Consider the following 19,064-nt stretch of genomic DNA (forward strand, 5'->3'; position numbering starts at 1 on the left):
TTGCATATATAAACTTGTTAGTTTTCTTATTGTGGTACCCCACTCCTACATGTTGCATTTCAACCACAGACTTCTGAATATTTACAAAGTAAGTTATTATTGTAACTTTGTAGGTATGGAAAATAAGGCTCAGGATAGGTAATTCTCTCATTTCAACTAATAATAGTTTCCAGTGAGTTTGATTTGATGCTTTCATCTCATGCATTTGATGTAAAGTGTACTTTCCTTGACACCTCCTACCTTTTTCTTTTTCTTCTTTTTTTTTCCTTTTTATTATTTTTATAAGGAAGAGGTTGAATTGTGGAAACAATGAGAATTTAATTGATGCTTAATACAAAGAAAAGCAGTGATTTTTGAACCTATAAAAGAGAGCTCTTAACACCTGGTGGATGACAAATCCCAGGGGTAAATATAAATAACAGCAACTTGGGCAATGGCTCAAAAACTGAGGGTGGAGGAGGAGGGGAAATAGGGTTATTCATATAGGGTCATGAGACGGACAGAGAGGAAGATAAGTGAGGTAGGTAATCAAATGCCTTAGGTGTCTTTATACTAATGGAAAAAAGGTATGGGGTAAACAAGCAGAACTAGAAATATTAGTACCAAGTCAAGGCTGATTTAAATGCTCTAAAAGATCTGTCAGGATAACTTGTATAACTGGTATGTTAAAAAAAAAGGAGGTTGTTTTGGAGTTGCTTTGTATATCATCAGCTTGCTTATAGTTCTAGAGTAAACTAAATACAAAGCTACTGGAAAAAAAATCTATTAATAAAATATACACTACATGTGGTGATAGTCTTACATGTGTGATATCTACTTAAAGGTTTGTTGGTACGAGTGTTATCTTTTATGTACTGTAAATAAAACTACCTACCAATTACGCTATTAGTTGTAGATCTTGTGTATCTAAGAGTTTACCTGCTTTGGCGAAGTGTAGTAGTTGTCAGTAACCAGGAGAGATTCCCACACCTCCAAATAATGTCTTTCCTAAAATACAAATATTTTACTCTACCAAACCAGCCAGATCAATTAAGCTAAGCTTCTTTAAGATACCAGATGGGGGTTATCCAAGACATAGAATTTGCACAATAATGCCTATATAGTTGAAAAATTTTAATAATAGAACAAATAGGAGATGAACATCAGCGGGGAAAGTGTGATGTAAGCAGGAGTCTGTCAGTGACCATATTTCTAATGTCAAAGAGGAAAAAATAGCAGGAAGACATAAATTTGCTTCAATCGGGTTGGAAGGAGCTAGCTGAGAAAATGAAAGGCAACTTTGGGAGATAGTGACTATGAAATGATTTAAATGCATGATGTTTAGAAGAGGAGGAAGAAGAAGGAAAAATTAAAAGCAGGGGACTTGGAGATACTGGTGACCTCAGATAATTTGTAGGTAAGATCTCTTGAAGACAAGTATAATGAAAGAAAGGAATTAGCTGGAAAGAACACTGAAGTCTCAAAGCAGTATATTAAATGTCCAGTTTAGTCAAACTGAGCTCCTCATCATTCATGCGTTAAACATTAGAAGGAAGACTGCAGAAAGTAAGGAGATCAACTACTGAATATGGAAGTAGGAGTGATGTGAAAATGAGGGCAAAATTGAAGTTCAAGGTGTGTTGTTCATGTTTCCTGCGAGGTGCCTTTTGTTTGGTAAAAATCAATTCCATACATATGTTAGCAGAAGGAAGGCAATATCCACCAAGTATTGGTCTGCTGTTCACTGGGGAGGAAAAACTGATAGCACAGGGAAGGCTAAAATGTTCAGTGCTTGCGTATATTGCCCTTTCCTAAAAACAGTCATTTTGCAGTTAGCTAAGAATTAAAACTAGCAACAAAGAAGCAAGATTAGAGAAAAAACATAGCCTTGACAAAAAAAACAAACCCAATCTCACAGAACAGGTGAGATGCTTTCAGTCTATGAACTGTTACTGATTATGTTCAAAGGGCAGGTTATCTTTATCAGGATGGCTGAAAATTCAGACTTGAAGGGAAAAGATGTGTGTTTAGTGCCTTGCTTTAAAGAGGGACAAAAAGGCGTTGGGGAATTAGAAGCATATCAATTGGAAAAAAGAAATGCTGGAACAAATAATCAGTCAAACTATTTGCAAGCAGCTGGAAGATAAAGAGTTGAAAAACAGCTAACATGGTGTGACATGGTTTTGTTTTGACAAATCTAATCTAACCTCTTTTTGTAAGAGACAGAGTAATAGTGTTTGCGGATAAAGCATAACTGTAAATGTCAATTTTGACTCGAGGAAGGCTTTGATACTTACATGAGACTCATGCAAACAGGCTCTGTGCAAGGTAGAACTGTATTTGGCTACATGCAAAAAGAGAGTTGAGTAACTGGACTTAGAGAGCAATTATCAGTAGTTCATTTTCATACTGACACAGCACATCATCTTGGGTTTCATAGAGGTCTGTCCTGCGTCTGCCTCTTTTAGATATGTTCCTTAATGGTCTGCCTGACTAAGTAGAGGGAAACGGTTATAAAGTTTGGCTACCACCAGCTTCCTTGTAATGACCCTTGTGTTATCCATGGGACACAAGTAATGGGGCAAGAAATAGAAGGTTTAAATTGCAGGAAAGCAGGTTAAGGTAAGACATGGGGGGAGGGGGAAAACTTTCAGTTATAAGAATATTGAAGCATGGGGAGACAGGGTATTGATGAGTGGAAGTCTTCAGGAATGCCTAGGCTACTATCTCTTAGGGCTGACAGATGTAGAGCTGATCTGGCTGTAGGCATGGAACTGGACTAGATGACTTCTCCATCACTAAAAAACAACGGGGAGAGTTTGTGTAGCATAAATTACTATTTTATATTAACATGTTCACAAAAATGTTTGCATTGTTTCCTGTACTCTCCTCCTCTTTGCCTTTGGTAGGGACGCAGTATTTTGTATGTCAGACTGAGTAGTTTAGAACATATTGTATTTGTTAGCACATATTGCAAATATGTTCCACTTCAAAATACATAGCGTCAACCTGCTCATGGTAGCAGGTGTGGTTGGTTTTCAGCTACAGTTGTTTGTCCTTTCTAATAGCTGAGGTGTTTGCCAACTGTTCCAGGCAGTCCAACTATTACACCAAAATATTTGCTCTTAAGGTTTCTATTTTCTTAGATTTTGAGTAAATCCACTAGTAGATCTGCTGGCAATGCTTTGTAAACAGCAATCACCTATATATTTGTATGAGACAGTAGGAGGTCTCTAACCAATACACAGGGATCCAGCATGCTCTGTTTATGTCTGACTGGTGGTGCTGGTTCTGCGGTGAATTCTGCGGTTGTCTGGTGTGATACCTTGGAGCTAGCTTTTGTGCTCTCCTTGTAGGGCTGCAAGTCTGCTTTACAATTACAGATAAAACGGGTTGCTCTAAGACATTGCAAAATCAGGTACTGAATTGCACAAAGGCTTGCCTGCTGTTTCTAATTCGCTGCTTCTGAAAAGACCAGACCCTAGATTTACTTCCTTGTACCATACCTAGAGCTTTCCCAATAGGTGATTCTCAGGGGTATTTTTTCTGTCTGCTTTCTGCTTCTTCCTTCATAAGACTAACTGTAGTCGGGCAGAACTGTTTGTCTTTCTGTGCAGCCTGTAAATAAATAATTTACTAGAAACAACATATTATACTGTAGTCTGTGAGTGTGTATAATTCCAGTATTGCACTTTGTCAGACAGTCATAACTGGTTGCAGTACACTTTATCATGTTGAAAAATTACAGAACAGGTACCTCAATAACCTGATCAAATTTGTACGCAGGTGTGCACACACCAAACTGAGTCAGTTCGCTTTCGCCATACTTAGCCATATGTTTTATTTTGCAACTTCTTAAGAGTAGAAGCGTTCTATGCTTCACAGCCCTTGTATTTCTCAAATATTTCCACTGCTAAGGGTCCTTTGTGTATGTTTTTCAGGATGTTATTACCAGCACGAGGAGCTGGGTGATCAGAAGGAAGCAAAGGCCTGTATTATGCGTGTATGTAGTGCCAAGAATTGGGGTGATGTTATATAGAAAGCAGCTGTTGGACTTGACCATTAGAATTTCCCTTTTAATCATTAGCCAGAATGCATTACGAGGCAGGTAAATAAACTTTACTGACAATCATCTGTAACACACAAATGCCTTGCCATAGGACAAAGTAAAACTCACTTATCTACAAACAGTACTGCAAGTAATTTGTAAAGATGCTCTGGTTTTTCTTTCGCTGTGAATACAGCTGCTGAAAGTCATCTTGGAAAGAGGGTAATATTTCATCAACTGAGGAGCGGGAATTGTCAATTTTATTAGACGTGAAATTTACCTTTTCTTCTTTTATTGTGACCTATGGCCCTTATGCCGTTTGGAAAACAAAAGAGAAAGTCAGCTACTGGCGTTTGTCTGTCTTTGGAAGCTTCTAACATTCTTTATTTTCACTGGCTTCATTCTTTTAAATGCAAATTGGAAACTGGGGTGGGACAACCTTAATGGATTATATTCTGCTAACAAACCCCTGGATTATTATAATATACAAATGAACCTGTGTCTGTAAGCTCATGAGGCAGTGGGGTATTTGCTGTCACTTGTGAGAATTTTTTAAGTAGAGATAATTAAAAAAATGTGGAGATTTGCGTTTTGTTTTCTATTCTTATACATTTCAAAGCTTTTCTGTTTATTCCGTGAGCAGTGGAAGTAGTAAAAACCCCACTGTATACAGATTTGTGCTCTTAGATACCAATGTCATTAGGTATCTTGCAGCGGCCTGGGCTCCCCTCTGTAATACCTGTGTAACATAATTCCTTCCCGGTTCGCTGTCATGCAGCACCTCTAGCTCTTAACTGCCCTAGAGAGCCTTCTCCTTCCCTGCGTGGCCCCCAGCGGTGGGCTGGGGCGGACAGACCTTCTGCAACACCTGATTCAGAGCTGGGCGAGCCAGCATCAGGTTTCCACTTACTGGTCAGGATATTTGCTAGGTCTGTGTGTGATTGTTAGGCAAAAATCCCACTACTTCTTATGTCGCTGGCAGAAAGTTACTAAAACTTGATGTAAATATAGTTGGCTTATTTACAGTTTCGCTATGTACTTTATTTTCCATATTTTCTGATGCAGCATAAATGGAAATGAGTGTCTTAAAAATTACATAGTAAACTGCTGTGATATATCATGTTGTAAACCACCCATAAGAAGGAAGATGCTTGTTTGCTTTTCCGAAGATTGAGACTAGTGTTAAAAGACTTGTGTGTTTTGTTATATACTAGGTACGGTTAAGTGTGCTGTATAAAAATGTGTGTGTATATATATAAAGTTATCCATCAACATATATATAGGCATATTCCTCCATTACTTTAATCTTCAATAATTCTTTAGATCAAACGTGCAAATGAGCAATTTCCTTGTAAACTCTACAAGGTATTCAGATCTCATACAGAGGAGAGCACGGCATTGTCTCTCTCATATAAGGTGAATGTTTTATGAGGTTCTGTTGGCAAAAATTTGCCAATAGAATAATAAATTCAGGTAAAACTCGATGTACCCTCAATTGCCAAACCTATTCTTCCAAGGAGTTATGAATACATTTTTTTCAGCATATATTTACAATCCTCAAGGAATGATTTAAATTCCAAGGACCTACAATCCTCATGGAGTTTGCAGCTATATTCTGTTAGCCTGCATGATTGCCTACTGGCACTATTGTTATGACACAGAATAGTGACATTACTATTAATTGTAAATATCACATATTAACTGTCTCAGTGACAACGAATATTGCTTTCCTTTTTGAAACGCAGATAGTCTTTAGGAAAGATGATGATCTGCGGGGATCTCAGCAGGGAGGTGCTGGTGAACTCAAGCAGGAGAATGCCATCTTCCGAACATTTTAAACTCCCAAAGACAGAATGAGGGAGACAGATAAGCTGAAGCATAGAGCATAAGGGTGACCTTATCTGATCACTCAGAGCACTTAGCACCGTTTTTAAAAATCCATTTGGGATGTTTGCCATACTTTTCTTGTGCTCACGTCCTGTAGTGGTGTTTTTTATCTTGTAGCACTGCCAATGAGAGATTGTACTTTCCAACCTGACAAAATGCAACATCAGAAAATACAACCCAAACAGCACATCCAGCCACATTCAGAGTGATAACGTTGCACATGGTCCAGCCCAGAATAAGCACACAGCTCAGTGGTATTCTCTTGGTACATAAGAAAGACTTAGGCAGGCAGAGTGGGAGTAGAGAACAACACATGCAGAGTCTGAGCATAAGTTAGCAGCAGCTGAAATGTGGTGCTTGCGTTCTTGGGGGTAATATGGGTCCTTTCTTGCTATCCAGCCCGAAGCAATTGGTGTGTGGGCAGAAGTGTATCCCTGACCTGTTCGATAGCTTTGACCTGGTGTAGAAAAAAGTGTCCTCTGCTGGGCTGGGGGCCTGCTCCATGGGCTGTTCAAAGTGCCATACCGCTCTGATTACATTTGCACCATTTTGGAGGCTCGCCACAGGCTTGGTGAAGGTAGCAGTGAATCTTGGAAGAGGACAGTAGGCTTCGCTCCGTGACAGTGGTGAAAATATTGTGGTTTTGGACTGCGGTTGCAAAATCAGTTTCACATTCCACCTTTACAAGAGGACAGGGTGCGTGCCCACTTTCAGAATTAATCCTGAAGCTGGTTCCTGCCTGTTGCTTACAGAAATTATTTCCTCTGAATAAAAATGTTTGGAGGCATCTAATAGTTCAAAATGAGGAGGAAAAGTTAACCCCCCAATAATTAGGAAGGAAGGGGAAGGGCGAAGAGGCTAATATAACATGCAGGGATTAGGGGTATGACAAATAGCTGGCGAATTTGCTCAAGGAATGTGATGTAGATGCATTTGCAAGAAGCAGGCGGAGAAAGCAAAGAAGGCTATGTGTGGGATAAGGATATTGTCTGCTTTTTCACAAACTTTCTTTGAGGAGAGGAGAGTTTGTGAATTCCCGACACAGACCCCTGGGATGGTGGTTCTCAGCATCAGCAGCTGTAACAGAAATACAAGTGCTAAACTATATCCTGTTGGTGAGAAGGAGACTCAGAGGCAGTGTGTTAAAGAACTGTCGTACTGATGTAGAACAAGAAATATAAGAGCTGTCGTAGTAGTTAAGCGGATTTCCAAGTCAGTCGTTTCTGTCAGGAAATTTGAAGTATTTAATGTTTTGCTAAAAGTAGCAGCACTTGGAGTCTGACAAATAGTGGGGGGGTGTGGTTTTTTTTTTCCTTGCCTCTTGTGGCTTGCTTAGGAGATCAGTTTTATACACTTGCTCTGTGCATTTGTCAGTAGTGAATGGTAGCAGCTGGATAGAGAAAAGGGGAGCCCTTTTAGGGGTAAGCTACACTTACGTTGTATCAGGCATCAAACAATTTAAGTAGGGACATAACTGAATTTCCTATATATCAGAGACAGTCAAATATGAGGAACACACTCATAAGAAACTAGGATTTGTAACAACTTTTGCTGCTAGAACCGCTCATTAACTGTTACTTGGCATGTGTGTGTTTGCCTTTTACTTTTTTCTTTTAGCAAGTATGTGCATTCCGCTGTGACTTGCTTTTCAGCCTTTGCAGACAATGCCACTATCTTTCTGCTTTGTTGTGTCTTGGTATTTTTGTGGATCCAATCTAAAAATCTCAAGGATAATCATAAGCAGAACTTCAGCATAGCCTGTATATATTCCTTCCATATGTGGAAAATGATGTTTGCGTGGGTTCAGTCAACTCAGTAGCAATCCTGAAGAATGCTGTGGGATGGTTCATTGTTCTGAGGACTCGTTATTTGTTAGAGAGCATGTAAAACATCTTTGCTCTGCATAAATAAGTCATTACATTACATTGCCATTAAAATGAATTCCATCATTTAAAATACCTAATTGTGTTCTCTAGAGATTTTTTTAACTGACTAATTAATTTTGTCGCTTTAAATCACGATTTCTATTTCAGAAATCTTCTGTAATTATAGCTACATTTGTATCTGTATTGATACATATTGTATAAAAGTTATAAAGATAAAGCTGCTATCCTTTCAGAAGGTAAAGAAAATCAACATCTAATCTTTTGAGAGGCACTCTGCAAATTAAGCAATCTGTTACAACAATCTGTAGATGAATCACTGTTTAAGGAAGTACTTTAAGACATTGTTAATTCTGTGTTGATTTATGTAATTTTCCTATGCAAGCAAGAAATTGTAGGGGAGTGGAATTACTAAGTCACGCTATGGAGGTAAACATGACGTACCTCATGGTAAATTAGCACAGTACTTGGCGTCCCTGAAAGGTTTCACTGTTATGTTATTTAGCATCTACTCTGAACTCAAAAGATATAAAATGTCTAGGAAGAACAGAAGTTTACCAAATGGTTTCTAAGGGCACCTTATGAGAAAGCCTTATCAATGTCTTGTCAATGCCATGCTTTTAATGATATTGCTGTAAACTGGAAGAAGTTATTGTGCCTCATTTCTAATATGCATATGTATATATGTATACGTGCATATATTTTTCCTAGAGGAATTTAAATTATGTGAAGATTCAGAAATACAAGTATTGTGAAGTGGAAAAAAGCAGAGCACAGGAAGACAAGGGTCTGTGGAATAGCTTTTTATGAAGCACCACCAATATTGTAGGATGCTTCTGCCTGGAAAGAAATGGATCAGGGAGGCTGTTACAGTGTCAGAAGATTACAAATGGCACGGAGAAGGTGAATGTTGCATAACTGATCACTGTCCATTCCAGCACAGAAGCAAAAGGATATCAAAAGAAACAGGATGTTTTGGATTTCAAACTACAACAGGAAGTTATTTTTTTCATGCAGTGTTTAACTAAGCTGTAGAAGGCCTTGCCGTGGGATGTGTGGATGCCGGAGGCTTAAATCGGTTCATAGAAGACTCGGATAAGCCTGTAGAAGTGTGGTCAGTTGAGGGATGTTAAATGCAAAGACTGAATCTCTGGTTCAGAAAGTCACTGGAAACACTGGTTGTGGTTCCTGAGAGTTCTGGGAAAATGTGGTTTAGTGCTTGCTTGGTGCTTACATTATTCCTTCGACATCTGCTTTCAACCCCGTTTGGAGACAGGGTGAACCTTTTGATGTGACCTAGTACAGCCAGCTGCTATGTACTGCAGGAATTAAGCAGAATGATTTGGGACTCTTTCCCAGACAGGACGGTTAGCTTTTCTTGGTGGTATTCCCAGCAGGTAAATACTGACACAAGAATGTTGTCGAGTGCTCCTAAGATATTTTGGAGGCATTTCATTAGGGTCACAGAGATTTCAAGTGAGATTTTAATTTAAGATACCGTTAGCATTTCTTCATATCTCATAGTAACATTCATACTTGAAAAGTAATTTCATAGGGAGAACTATGTGAAAAGAAAATTGGCTTTGACAGAAAAAGAAATGTTGCAGGGAAAATGCCTTGACATAAATAGCTGAGGGGGTAAGGCAGCATTCTGGTGGGGGAAGGGGTGGAAAATGTGGTCATTTCCAACTGCCTCCTTTCATTGTGGGATTGGCATCACTTAGGAGAGTAATTTTAACCTTATGGCTACTTTAATTTCCTGTTCTGTAAATTGGTAGCTGCTTAACTTTCCAGCTTAGTGAACAGTGATTTTAGTTGTACTTTGGGCATCTTCTGAAAGAGTAACTAGCTGGGGAAGCACCAAAGAATTGTCAGTAGTCCTGTGCATCTGGAAAAAAAAATAGGAGGGGACAACGTTGGGGATTTAAAATCCATTTCATACTGAATACTTCCAGAACACAAGTGTTTTGTACTTCCTTTTTATACCTTTGGGGAAATTTTCCGAGTGTGATCACCAAGTCTGCGCCGGTAGATTCTGCTGTTACTGTTGGACATGAGAGGTGCACCACTCTGCTTCCATTTGGCATTTTTCTCAGTCAGAAAACCAAAAAATAACAAACATTCCACTAACAGCACTTAGAATCATTTCTGAAGTGGGTTGCGTTCTTCCCTTAACAGGCAAGATTTGCCTGTGTTCCAGTTTAAATGCTTGGCAGGTAATGTGTTGACCAAAGTCTTCTGAAGATAAATTTGCTTGGTAAAACAAATGAGAAAGGTTTATTATAGTCTTGAGTAAAACAGAAAGTACTTACGATGTGCATGCCTTCTGGACATATGCAAATAACAAATCTATGTAAACGGTTAGATAATATTTTTCTCACCTTGTTTCATTTTCTTAAACTTTTTGCTATAAAGTCGAAGTTTACTTGCCAAATGTATTTAAAGATAATTTAATCAGTGAAACTTATGGGCCTAAATCATTAGGAAGTTTCCCCAAAAATAGTAGCATGGCGTGGAAATACTGGATAGATGTGTGACAGTTACATAGTAGCTATATAAAAATACATTTAGTTATAGAGTGGTGTGCCGTTACGGGTGCCAACAATACCTGCAAATTTGAGATCTTCAACTGCACCATGAGATGCATTGGTAGAGATGCTAGCATCCTGAGGATGCAGATAACCCTTTTCCAGTAACAGGAACTTGGCAACTTGAATATACATAAAAACTGATCCAGCAAAGTCACTACCAAATGCCTCAGTCTGCTATTAAATTATTTTACATTTCATTTATGAAGGTATGGTTCTTTGTAAAACTGTTACTCATTCAGATTTGAACTCTTTGAGTTATCATATTTCATGTGTCTTTTATTTAGACTTTTGTTTCATGACCAACTATTGTTCCCTATTAGTTCCTGATAAGCAATAACAACAACTTTGGCAGAGACAGCAGTAATGAAGTTCTTAAGCTTTAGGCCAAGTAGCTTCTTTTTTAGTGAAGCAACATTTTTCCAAGTCTTCTAAAGAGCCTTGAGCAACATTACATCATTTTGAAGTATTGTTATAAATTATAAGTTCATTAAAAAGTAATATTGCCTAAGCAACAATTACAGCATTGTTCAAACTGTCTCTATTTCTGTTTGTTCAGTCTACCTCGGTATTTTCTGTGGTAACTATTAAAAAAAAAAAAATTCCTCAGAGAGTTTAAAAAATAACTCTGCATTTTAAGTCGATCATAGCCATCTGAAAGATGGAATGAGTATATGCTAGTCAGTGTATTGTTAAATGTGTTTAAAATGCTGATTTTGTCTCATGTTCCTTACAGGTGCATTCTGCTCCCTCTCTTGGGAATGAAGCCCCCTCAGCAGAGCCTCTTCCTGCTCGTAGATTCGGTTGACGAGGGCTGTAACGTTTCCGAGGGCGAACAGACTTCTACAAGTTTATCCGGAACAATAGCAGAGCTTTTAGCTGGCCACTTTGAGTTCTTCCCTCCCTGGCTGCTCCTCCTGTGTTCTGCCCGCAAGCAGAGTAAAGCTGTTACAAAAATGTTTACAGGTGGGTACAGAGCATAGGAAGTGTTTGTTACCTGCGCCTGTAACTAGGACGTAGTATTTACAAGACCCTCAGTGATCACTCAGTAAGCACTGATGCGTGCTCAGTTCTAAAAAATGACAATCACAGAAATGGTAATTCTAAAAAACAAACATTCCAGTTTACTGAGGACTATAGAAAACTTAAATTGGCCAAGTATTTTAGAGGTAAATTATGTCTTTGCAATACATTTGCAAAGAATATGGCTGCCTTGAGTTTTTCCTCTTGCTTTGCTAGTTTTAAAAAGCGTTGAAACAGTGTAGGTGATGTGTAAGTTCATAAGTATGTCAGCTGCATACAACCATTCCTTACAACCGCAACAGATTTTTCTTTAGATTTTTTTTTCATCTCCCGTTAAAATCTCTCCCCTTACTTTCAGAAAGCGGGGAATAAGCTTTGAAGGAACTCAGGCAGGGAACAGTGTAGATGTGGATTCTTGGGCTGTACTTTTGGCAGAGGTTGCACAGTAAAAAAAAAAAAATAAATCTTTACAACTTCTTCATCCAGGCTTTACTGTGCCATGAGAACATTTCTTCAGTATAATGACACTGTTACTGCAAGTTCTCTGAAATTTAATAAAGGCCAATATCTAGACTGGATTCCAGGCCTGTGTATAAAGCCTGTGTGTATTAAGGCAACAATTAGGACAAAAATGTGATTATAGAACATAGACCCATAGGCTTGCTCGTTTCCACAGTGGCAAAAGGTCAATGGGATAATTGCATTTTGGAACGAATTACTGTATTAATCAGTGGCGGACATGAAGATTGGTATTTGGGAGTATGTGAGAACTAAAGGAAACTTTGGGGTAGCTTCACAGGGCTCCTTTGGACATTCATATGGGAATAGTTTTGTCAAAGCTTGGCTGATTAGCTACGTTGTCATTGCCAAAAATACAGACAAAACTTTCTTCAGAGTTTTATTTCCTTTCCATTGAATCGTATAATGTTTCAGACTAGTCCTAAAAAATTGCTGTTGTCTTCTAAGTGCGTTCCCAGGTGAGATTCTTGATGGGAAAAATCAGCAGAACTAATGGATATGTCTTTAAACTAAATTTAATTTCAATTAGTTAATTTCTCATTTCCACAGAGAATGACTTGATGAATAGTATAAAGGACGTTGGCTTGTGATATTATAATCCCACCTTCACTGTGGAAAACGTACAGCAAAGCAAGAATGAATCCCAAAATAATTGGACAAAAATTAAGAAGAAATTTTAGGCTGTATTTGGAGGAAGTGGTGGGTTTTTCTCAAGGATGAAAGAAAGCTGTGACATTACAGCCAATGTGACAGTTGCTCGCTTAATACACTTTTGGATGATTTTCCTTTTTACAGTCAATATTCAAGTTTGTGACAGGTATAGTGAGGATGTGAGGAGCATGGCCGAAGCGTCTGTTAACTCCAGATACACTGCAAAACTTGAGATAATGGTCATTTCTGGGTCTAGCCTGATAGACTGTCGTTAACACTTCTACTGGGGCAAACTCTTCTCCTGGTATTTGAATGTTTACTTTTAGCTGAGCCAATTTATAAAGCTATTTAATTGGTGGGCAGGAAGAATTCAAGATCAATGCTGGGTATTTTTTGCACTCATGACTGAAGAAATAAATGGTGTGCAATGTGCGCTGAGCTCTGGGACACCATTGTACTGAATTTCTAATACTTCCAATTTCCTAGCAAATTGCAACCGTAACGATAATATAATCACTGTACATTTGAAGAAAACGTGTTTCTTTAATTTGGAACAAAAAAAAAATCAGTTTCACTCTAACTTAGTAAGATGGATTGGAATCCTTTTAGGATTAGGAAAATGTGTCCCATCTATAGTTCTTTCTGCTAAAAATTTTAGAGTACAATATGAATTTATACTAACCGATGTCAGTTTGTTTACGATCAGCTTATGTCAGTTTTCACTTAAAATTTTCATGCAGTGAAAACTTCCTTCAGGAATCTGCTGAAATGAGAGCTAAACCTGTTTGTCAGAAAGTGATGTTAATGGCTGGGATCAGGATTGCTGCGGTGGCCTCGTCCTGATGATGCTTTTTTTTGGGTGTCCAGTACAGATGAGAGTTCTGCAAGCATCTCCCTAGCCAAAAATAGTGATGACGTGGAAGGAGGAGTTCAGTCTTTCTCATCCACTGCCATCTTGCTGCTGCCAGTGGTGAATACATCATCACTCCCGCTCCAAGAATGAGAAAAGGATGGGTGTTTATTCTGGTCCTCTTTGTTCCTTCACTTTTGTTGATGACTTTATTTATGAAAGTTGAGTAGTTGTGCCTGCATCTGCTGCAGCTTGTGTTCTGGGCCCTTCTGTATTCCCAGATTCTGTAGTAGCACAATGTGCTACAGATTTTTCCCCTTACTCAGATTCTCAGCTTTCATTAATTAAAAAAAAAAAGGGGGGGGTTTGCCTTTTGTGGCTGCAGAGACAACCTCAAAAATATGAACCAAATGTAAAATGATGCCTTCATGAGTCTGTGGTCACCCTCCACAGTGAGCAAAAGCCAGCCAGCTGAGTAAAAAAGGTGGGGAATATGAGTGTCCTCCTTCCTCCTTTTGCACTGTCACCAACTGCCACATCGTGCCCATTTGTTTTTCTTATGACTTTTTCCCTAAATGTATCAATTTTCTGTCTTGCACCGGTAATTGTCCACATTATCTCCCACATCATCATTTGCTCTCATTTGGCTACAAGTACGGACAGGCCAGCAGCTACATTGAACACAGTCTTTTCAGTCTTTGTATTATAATGTCAGAAAAGGTTTCCTTGTGTTTCTACATAACTGAAAAAGCCCGCTAACCTGAAGTGGCACAGAGCATACAATTTTATTTTTTACGCTTCAGCTAATTAGCTAAGAAAAACACATCTTCTAAAATGAGGCTAAATCTTGAAAGCATAGCAGTTGTTCTTACAAAGCTAAATTCCTTTCTTTAAACATCCATCGTATTAGTGTTAAAACTTTAGACGTTTTAAAATCAGCCAATTTTATTCAGATAAGTTTGAGTGAAAAGCAGATAATTTCTCATTAACAGCATAAAAGTAAATAGACAAAAGTGCATATGTACAAATGCTATATTTATTGGTTTATTGAGGCTTTTCATAGTAGCCATTTGCTTAATTTCTTCTTCTCTGCTACGCACATAAATCAAATATCTGTGGCATCTGGCTTGATTATACCCCTCATTTAAACACTGACATTCTTCATCCAAAGAATTCCTTCTCATGCATGAGGCATGAGTGCGCCAGTGTGGTACAACTCACGCAGATGTCACATCTCAGGGAGCCGTAGTTTCAATGAAGTTGATGTTAGATACCGGAAAGATACTGGAAACAAAAAGAATCAAAAGTGGATGTGAAAGGGTTCCGTTTAGCCTCAGAGGCAGCTTAAGCTCCATTCACCCACTTATCCATAGGCAAAAGCAGACAGACTGTCATTCATTTTTCACTCATCCTTTTATCTATCATTCAGTTCCAGACAACCAGATATTCTTAAGAGCTGATATTTATCCAAACTTATTCTGGATTAGAAATCTTGGGAGCCTAAGTCTTTCTCATATTTCTGCTATGTGTTGGTTCTGGTCTGGATAGATAGGCAGGGTGGTTTTTCTTGTAGCCTTTCCTAAAATAAAAAAAAATAAGCAAAAATGTGAAAACTTCAGAGAATATAGTAAAAATCACAGCTGAGCTACTCTGTGCCCGGAAAAGTCATACTGTTCGGTGATTGAAGCTACTCAGGTAGCTGTATTGCTGAATCCCCAAATCGAATCAGCTGCCTGCTTTCGAACTGAACCTTTTTCTCATTAGCTGCCATTTCAGAGAAGAAATGGCATGAGACCACTTCAGGAGAGATAGCTTCAAAAAATTGCTTAGAAAAAGAAAATCTAAGTTGTCCTCAAATTTTTCGTTGTACGTTGGAATTTATTTGGGTGGTTTCATATTGCTTTGAAGTCATCGTGGGAGTTGGATTTTTACTATTAAAAATAATTTTTATATAACTTGGTAGTTTTAAAATTCACTTCTATAATGTCAAAGCTTTGAAAAATTTAATTTCTTGTTTAGGTTTTGGAAAGAAAATTACTTAGAAGGCTTGGGAAATAAACTGGGAGCTTTTAATTACTGTTTCCTTTCTTATTACCACTTTCTTCTGATTGCCACTTTGAAAACATGATACTAGGGAATTTCATATTTCCTAGTAAAAAGCTGTGGGTAAATGCTGAATTTATTTCCTTTGTAATTAAAGAGGGAAGACTAAATTGTTTTAAATGGACTGTTACCTGTAAATCTAACTTAATAAACTTCCATGCAATGACACGGACCAGTGAGAGCAGCAGATTTCATCCTCAATGTCTCTTAGCATCTGAGGTAGACGCAGTGAAATTTGTAATGCGTGGTATACTGCAAATGCACTAAAAGCTAAGTGTGCTGCTTGAGTTTTCAGCTGCGTTTTACTCTGCTGGATACGTTACTCTTTTTGAGCAGGTGTGCTTAAATGGCCATAGATATACCTACTTTAGTATATGCTTGGGTCAGCAGTGTAAATTATTAATGCCAAAACACTGCCATGTTTTTAGTAATTTAGATTAAATTTAACAGGTCAGTTAAATGAAATATATGAAAAAGTACTTAAAACTTTTGTAGCTTACTTACATAAATGTATTTCAAGATATGAAAATAGAAGGATATTTTTAAGTAATTACTGGAACCTGCCAGTTAATACCTTATTTTTTATTATTAAAGTTTGAAAAGGTTGACATACTGTAAAGGTATTTGTATAGCCAAGATACCTTTTTTTTTTTTTTTTCTCCTTTGAATGACCCTAGATCTTGCCAAGAAATACATTTGGAACTGATCTGTTTACAGAACTGCCAGGAATTTAATAAATCAGGAAAGTCCATACTGGAGCTCCCATTGGGTTGAAAGTGATGTGTTGTAAGAATAGTTTTAACAATGCAAAAAGCAGGGTCGTGGGACTGCAAGTTCTGTCTACTGCACTCCTCTGTTTTGCTGAGCTTAAGTAGTTCATGGGAATGCCTCTGAAACAAAATGAGCTTTCTCTTAATGTTTTGGTGCTTCTTGTCCATGAAAGTGACTTATTGTATCTGGTAGGGTTGAAAAGCGAGTTTACAGGATCTTTGTTTGGAAATGTAAAACGACCTCATTTAGATAGATGTTTGGGCAAAAAAATACAGCTTTGTTTCCCTCCTTCAAGCTAGCAACAAGAATTTGAGCTTTAAAAAAAAATCGTAAGGCCTTTTTTGAGTTATTTGCTTATTATAGTATGGCATGGTGCAGTGGTTAAAATTAACAACCTATTTCTGTTCAAAAGTCTGTTACAATGGCAGTTTGTTAATCCCAGCATCCCAGCCCTTAAGGAGCATGTCTCTTTATCAGAGACATAGATACACATCCCTGGTATATGTGAAGATCTGTATGAGCGTAGTGTGCTTCTCGCTATACAAACTTGTCTTCAGATATGATATATAGGATCTCATTAACAAGGAATATTTGGAAATATTGCAAAAGAAAAGAAACAGGTTTTAGCTTCAGCGAACATACAGCCAGCCAAATTGTTTAAATTACTGACTTCTGGAATATTCACTGCTCAGAAGTCTTCTGAAATTTATTTGCTTGGCTGAAGTGCTTAGACGTTTGGTATGTCTCAGGTAATACAGAGTAGGGCAATATTTTTAACCCTAATATGGAATAAAGTAATGATACAGCCTCATTTGCGGGAGGGGGGAGCCACCACAACCCCTTCCTTTTCTACTTTTTTGGGAGGTTTTGGTGCTGTTTTTTTAAATCACATCCAAAATTATGATTTTGTTCGCTTCCCCACCCGTTTTGGGAAGCAAAATTAAAATTGGCATTCAAAGAACACTGCAAGATAAGCAAGAATTTTTTGCTTTTGAATCACACATACAGGGACTGGAAGATGCTTAAACAGTGATCACTCTGCAAGTTTTCGTGTGAAGGCTGGGAGTCAGGGGAGGCGAAGTGTAGTCATTAGTCAACACTGAACGTGAGCTGAAATCTCAGGATTGCTGTCATGTGAGTCAGTCAGGGGTTTGCTCACTGGGGGAGATGAAATCCACCGCTGTAAAACCTGAAAAAAACGCTTGAGTAATTTAAAAATAAAAACAGCTTACATGTGCAGATATATATTGGAAGGAAGGATGTGGGCATGGGATTAGTGTGAGAGATGGGGGTGTTGTGAGCAGAGTCGCTCATGACTCAACACATCGAGAAGGAGTTTACAGAGCTCTGAACCTGTTCTCATTCAGCCAAGTGACAGGGACAAATCTGCACGAGGAGAAGCAGAGAGGTTCAGGAAGCTGGAAGGTGAGTGAATGCAGTGGTTGCATTTGCTCTGAATTGAGCGAAACGGAGCTGTTCCCTGCTCCCAAGACGACCAAAGGGACACTTGTGTCTAATTACTGCTCTGTGTGTGCATATGGCTGAATGCATGCACCAAGCTACGCTCTGGTTTTAATGCCTCTATTTTCACTTCTGTATCTTCTGAAGCATCATAACCTACAAACAGTGTTTCATTTGAAGTGGAAGCTTGAGATCTGCAGAATCACAGGGCACTGCCTGTTCTTACTGAGCAAAGTTTCTTACTTGGCTTATGTGCAAGAATTAAGGGCTTTACAGAGTTGCATACAGGATATTTTAATCAAACACATAGTAAATTGACGAATTATGCCATTCTGTAGGTCAGCTTAGGACATTACTTGAAGTTGTGACAATTTATGGTGGATCAAGATGGTTCTGTATTGCTTTTGAAAGCAGAAAAAAAAATGCTTCTGTGGAATGGAGGAAGATCCCCCAGAATAATTACTTTCTGCCTCCTGGCCTTCTCATTCAGAAATCGTCAGGTAGGCAACCTCATTGGCGTAGTCTTAGCCTGAGAAGTGACTGTGCAGAAGTGTCCTATCCAGTGATTTTATTCTGGGGAGAAGCATGATTTTGTTTTAGGCATTCTATTGATTTAGTCCTGTTAGATTTGCAGTGCTACCAGAATTAATAAGGGGAGCAGAAATATCTTAGTAACACCACCATAATTTGCCTCTCAGTTCTAATCTGTTGTGTTTGTACAATGCTCATGTAGACTAAACAATTAACAGTGTGAGCTTGATGTGACATTCAAAACTTCTGCTGAGGACGCTCAGGAACAAAAAACACAGCTCTGTTATCGGGCTGCATTTTCTGTCAGAGCAAGCTCACAGACTAAGCAGTTTGGTCCACAGAGTGTTTAAATACAAGAAAAACATAGATCTGAAAATAACATTCTTCAGAGACTCCCTTAAAATTATTTGCTCCATGGAGAGGGGCACAAAATTGCATTGAATGCATTGCTTTTCCTTGAGTGTAATTTGGAGGTTAGTAACTGCTTTGGTTTGAAAAGCAAAGTTGGGGGTTTTTATGACTAGCTGAGCTGACTGTAAGGAAATGTGTGCAATCTGCTACGCTGGAGGAAGAGCTTGCAGCCTGTCCCTGGAGAAATGGGGTACAGTTCGGGCCTAAAACACAGTGGTTTAAGCTTCTGTGTCTGTGACCTCTGTGGTTTTGCAATAGCTTCCATAAGAGTATTGTTCAAAAAATGTAATGTGTTGTTAATCAAAGAGGATGGGTCTTCATGAAATGCTTAACTAGGCACTACCAAGGCAAATGTTTCA

The 19,064-nt window shown here is 38.4% G+C and overlaps 1 protein-coding gene across 1 annotated transcript in view; it reads left to right on the forward strand.

Moving 5' to 3' along the window:
• The window catches only part of ANKRD50 (ankyrin repeat domain containing 50), a 43,536-nt gene that overhangs the window by 14,620 nt on the left and 9,852 nt on the right, over positions 1-19,064 (forward strand). Inside the window, exon 3 of the mRNA XM_064450494.1 lies at positions 11,122-11,351. Within this exon, the coding sequence (XP_064306564.1) occupies positions 11,122-11,351 (230 nt within the window). The remainder of the gene's footprint in view (positions 1-11,121; positions 11,352-19,064) is intronic.

This window comes from Phalacrocorax carbo, chromosome 4 (assembly GCF_963921805.1).
Source record: "Phalacrocorax carbo chromosome 4, bPhaCar2.1, whole genome shotgun sequence".
Lineage (NCBI taxonomy): Eukaryota > Metazoa > Chordata > Aves > Suliformes > Phalacrocoracidae > Phalacrocorax > Phalacrocorax carbo.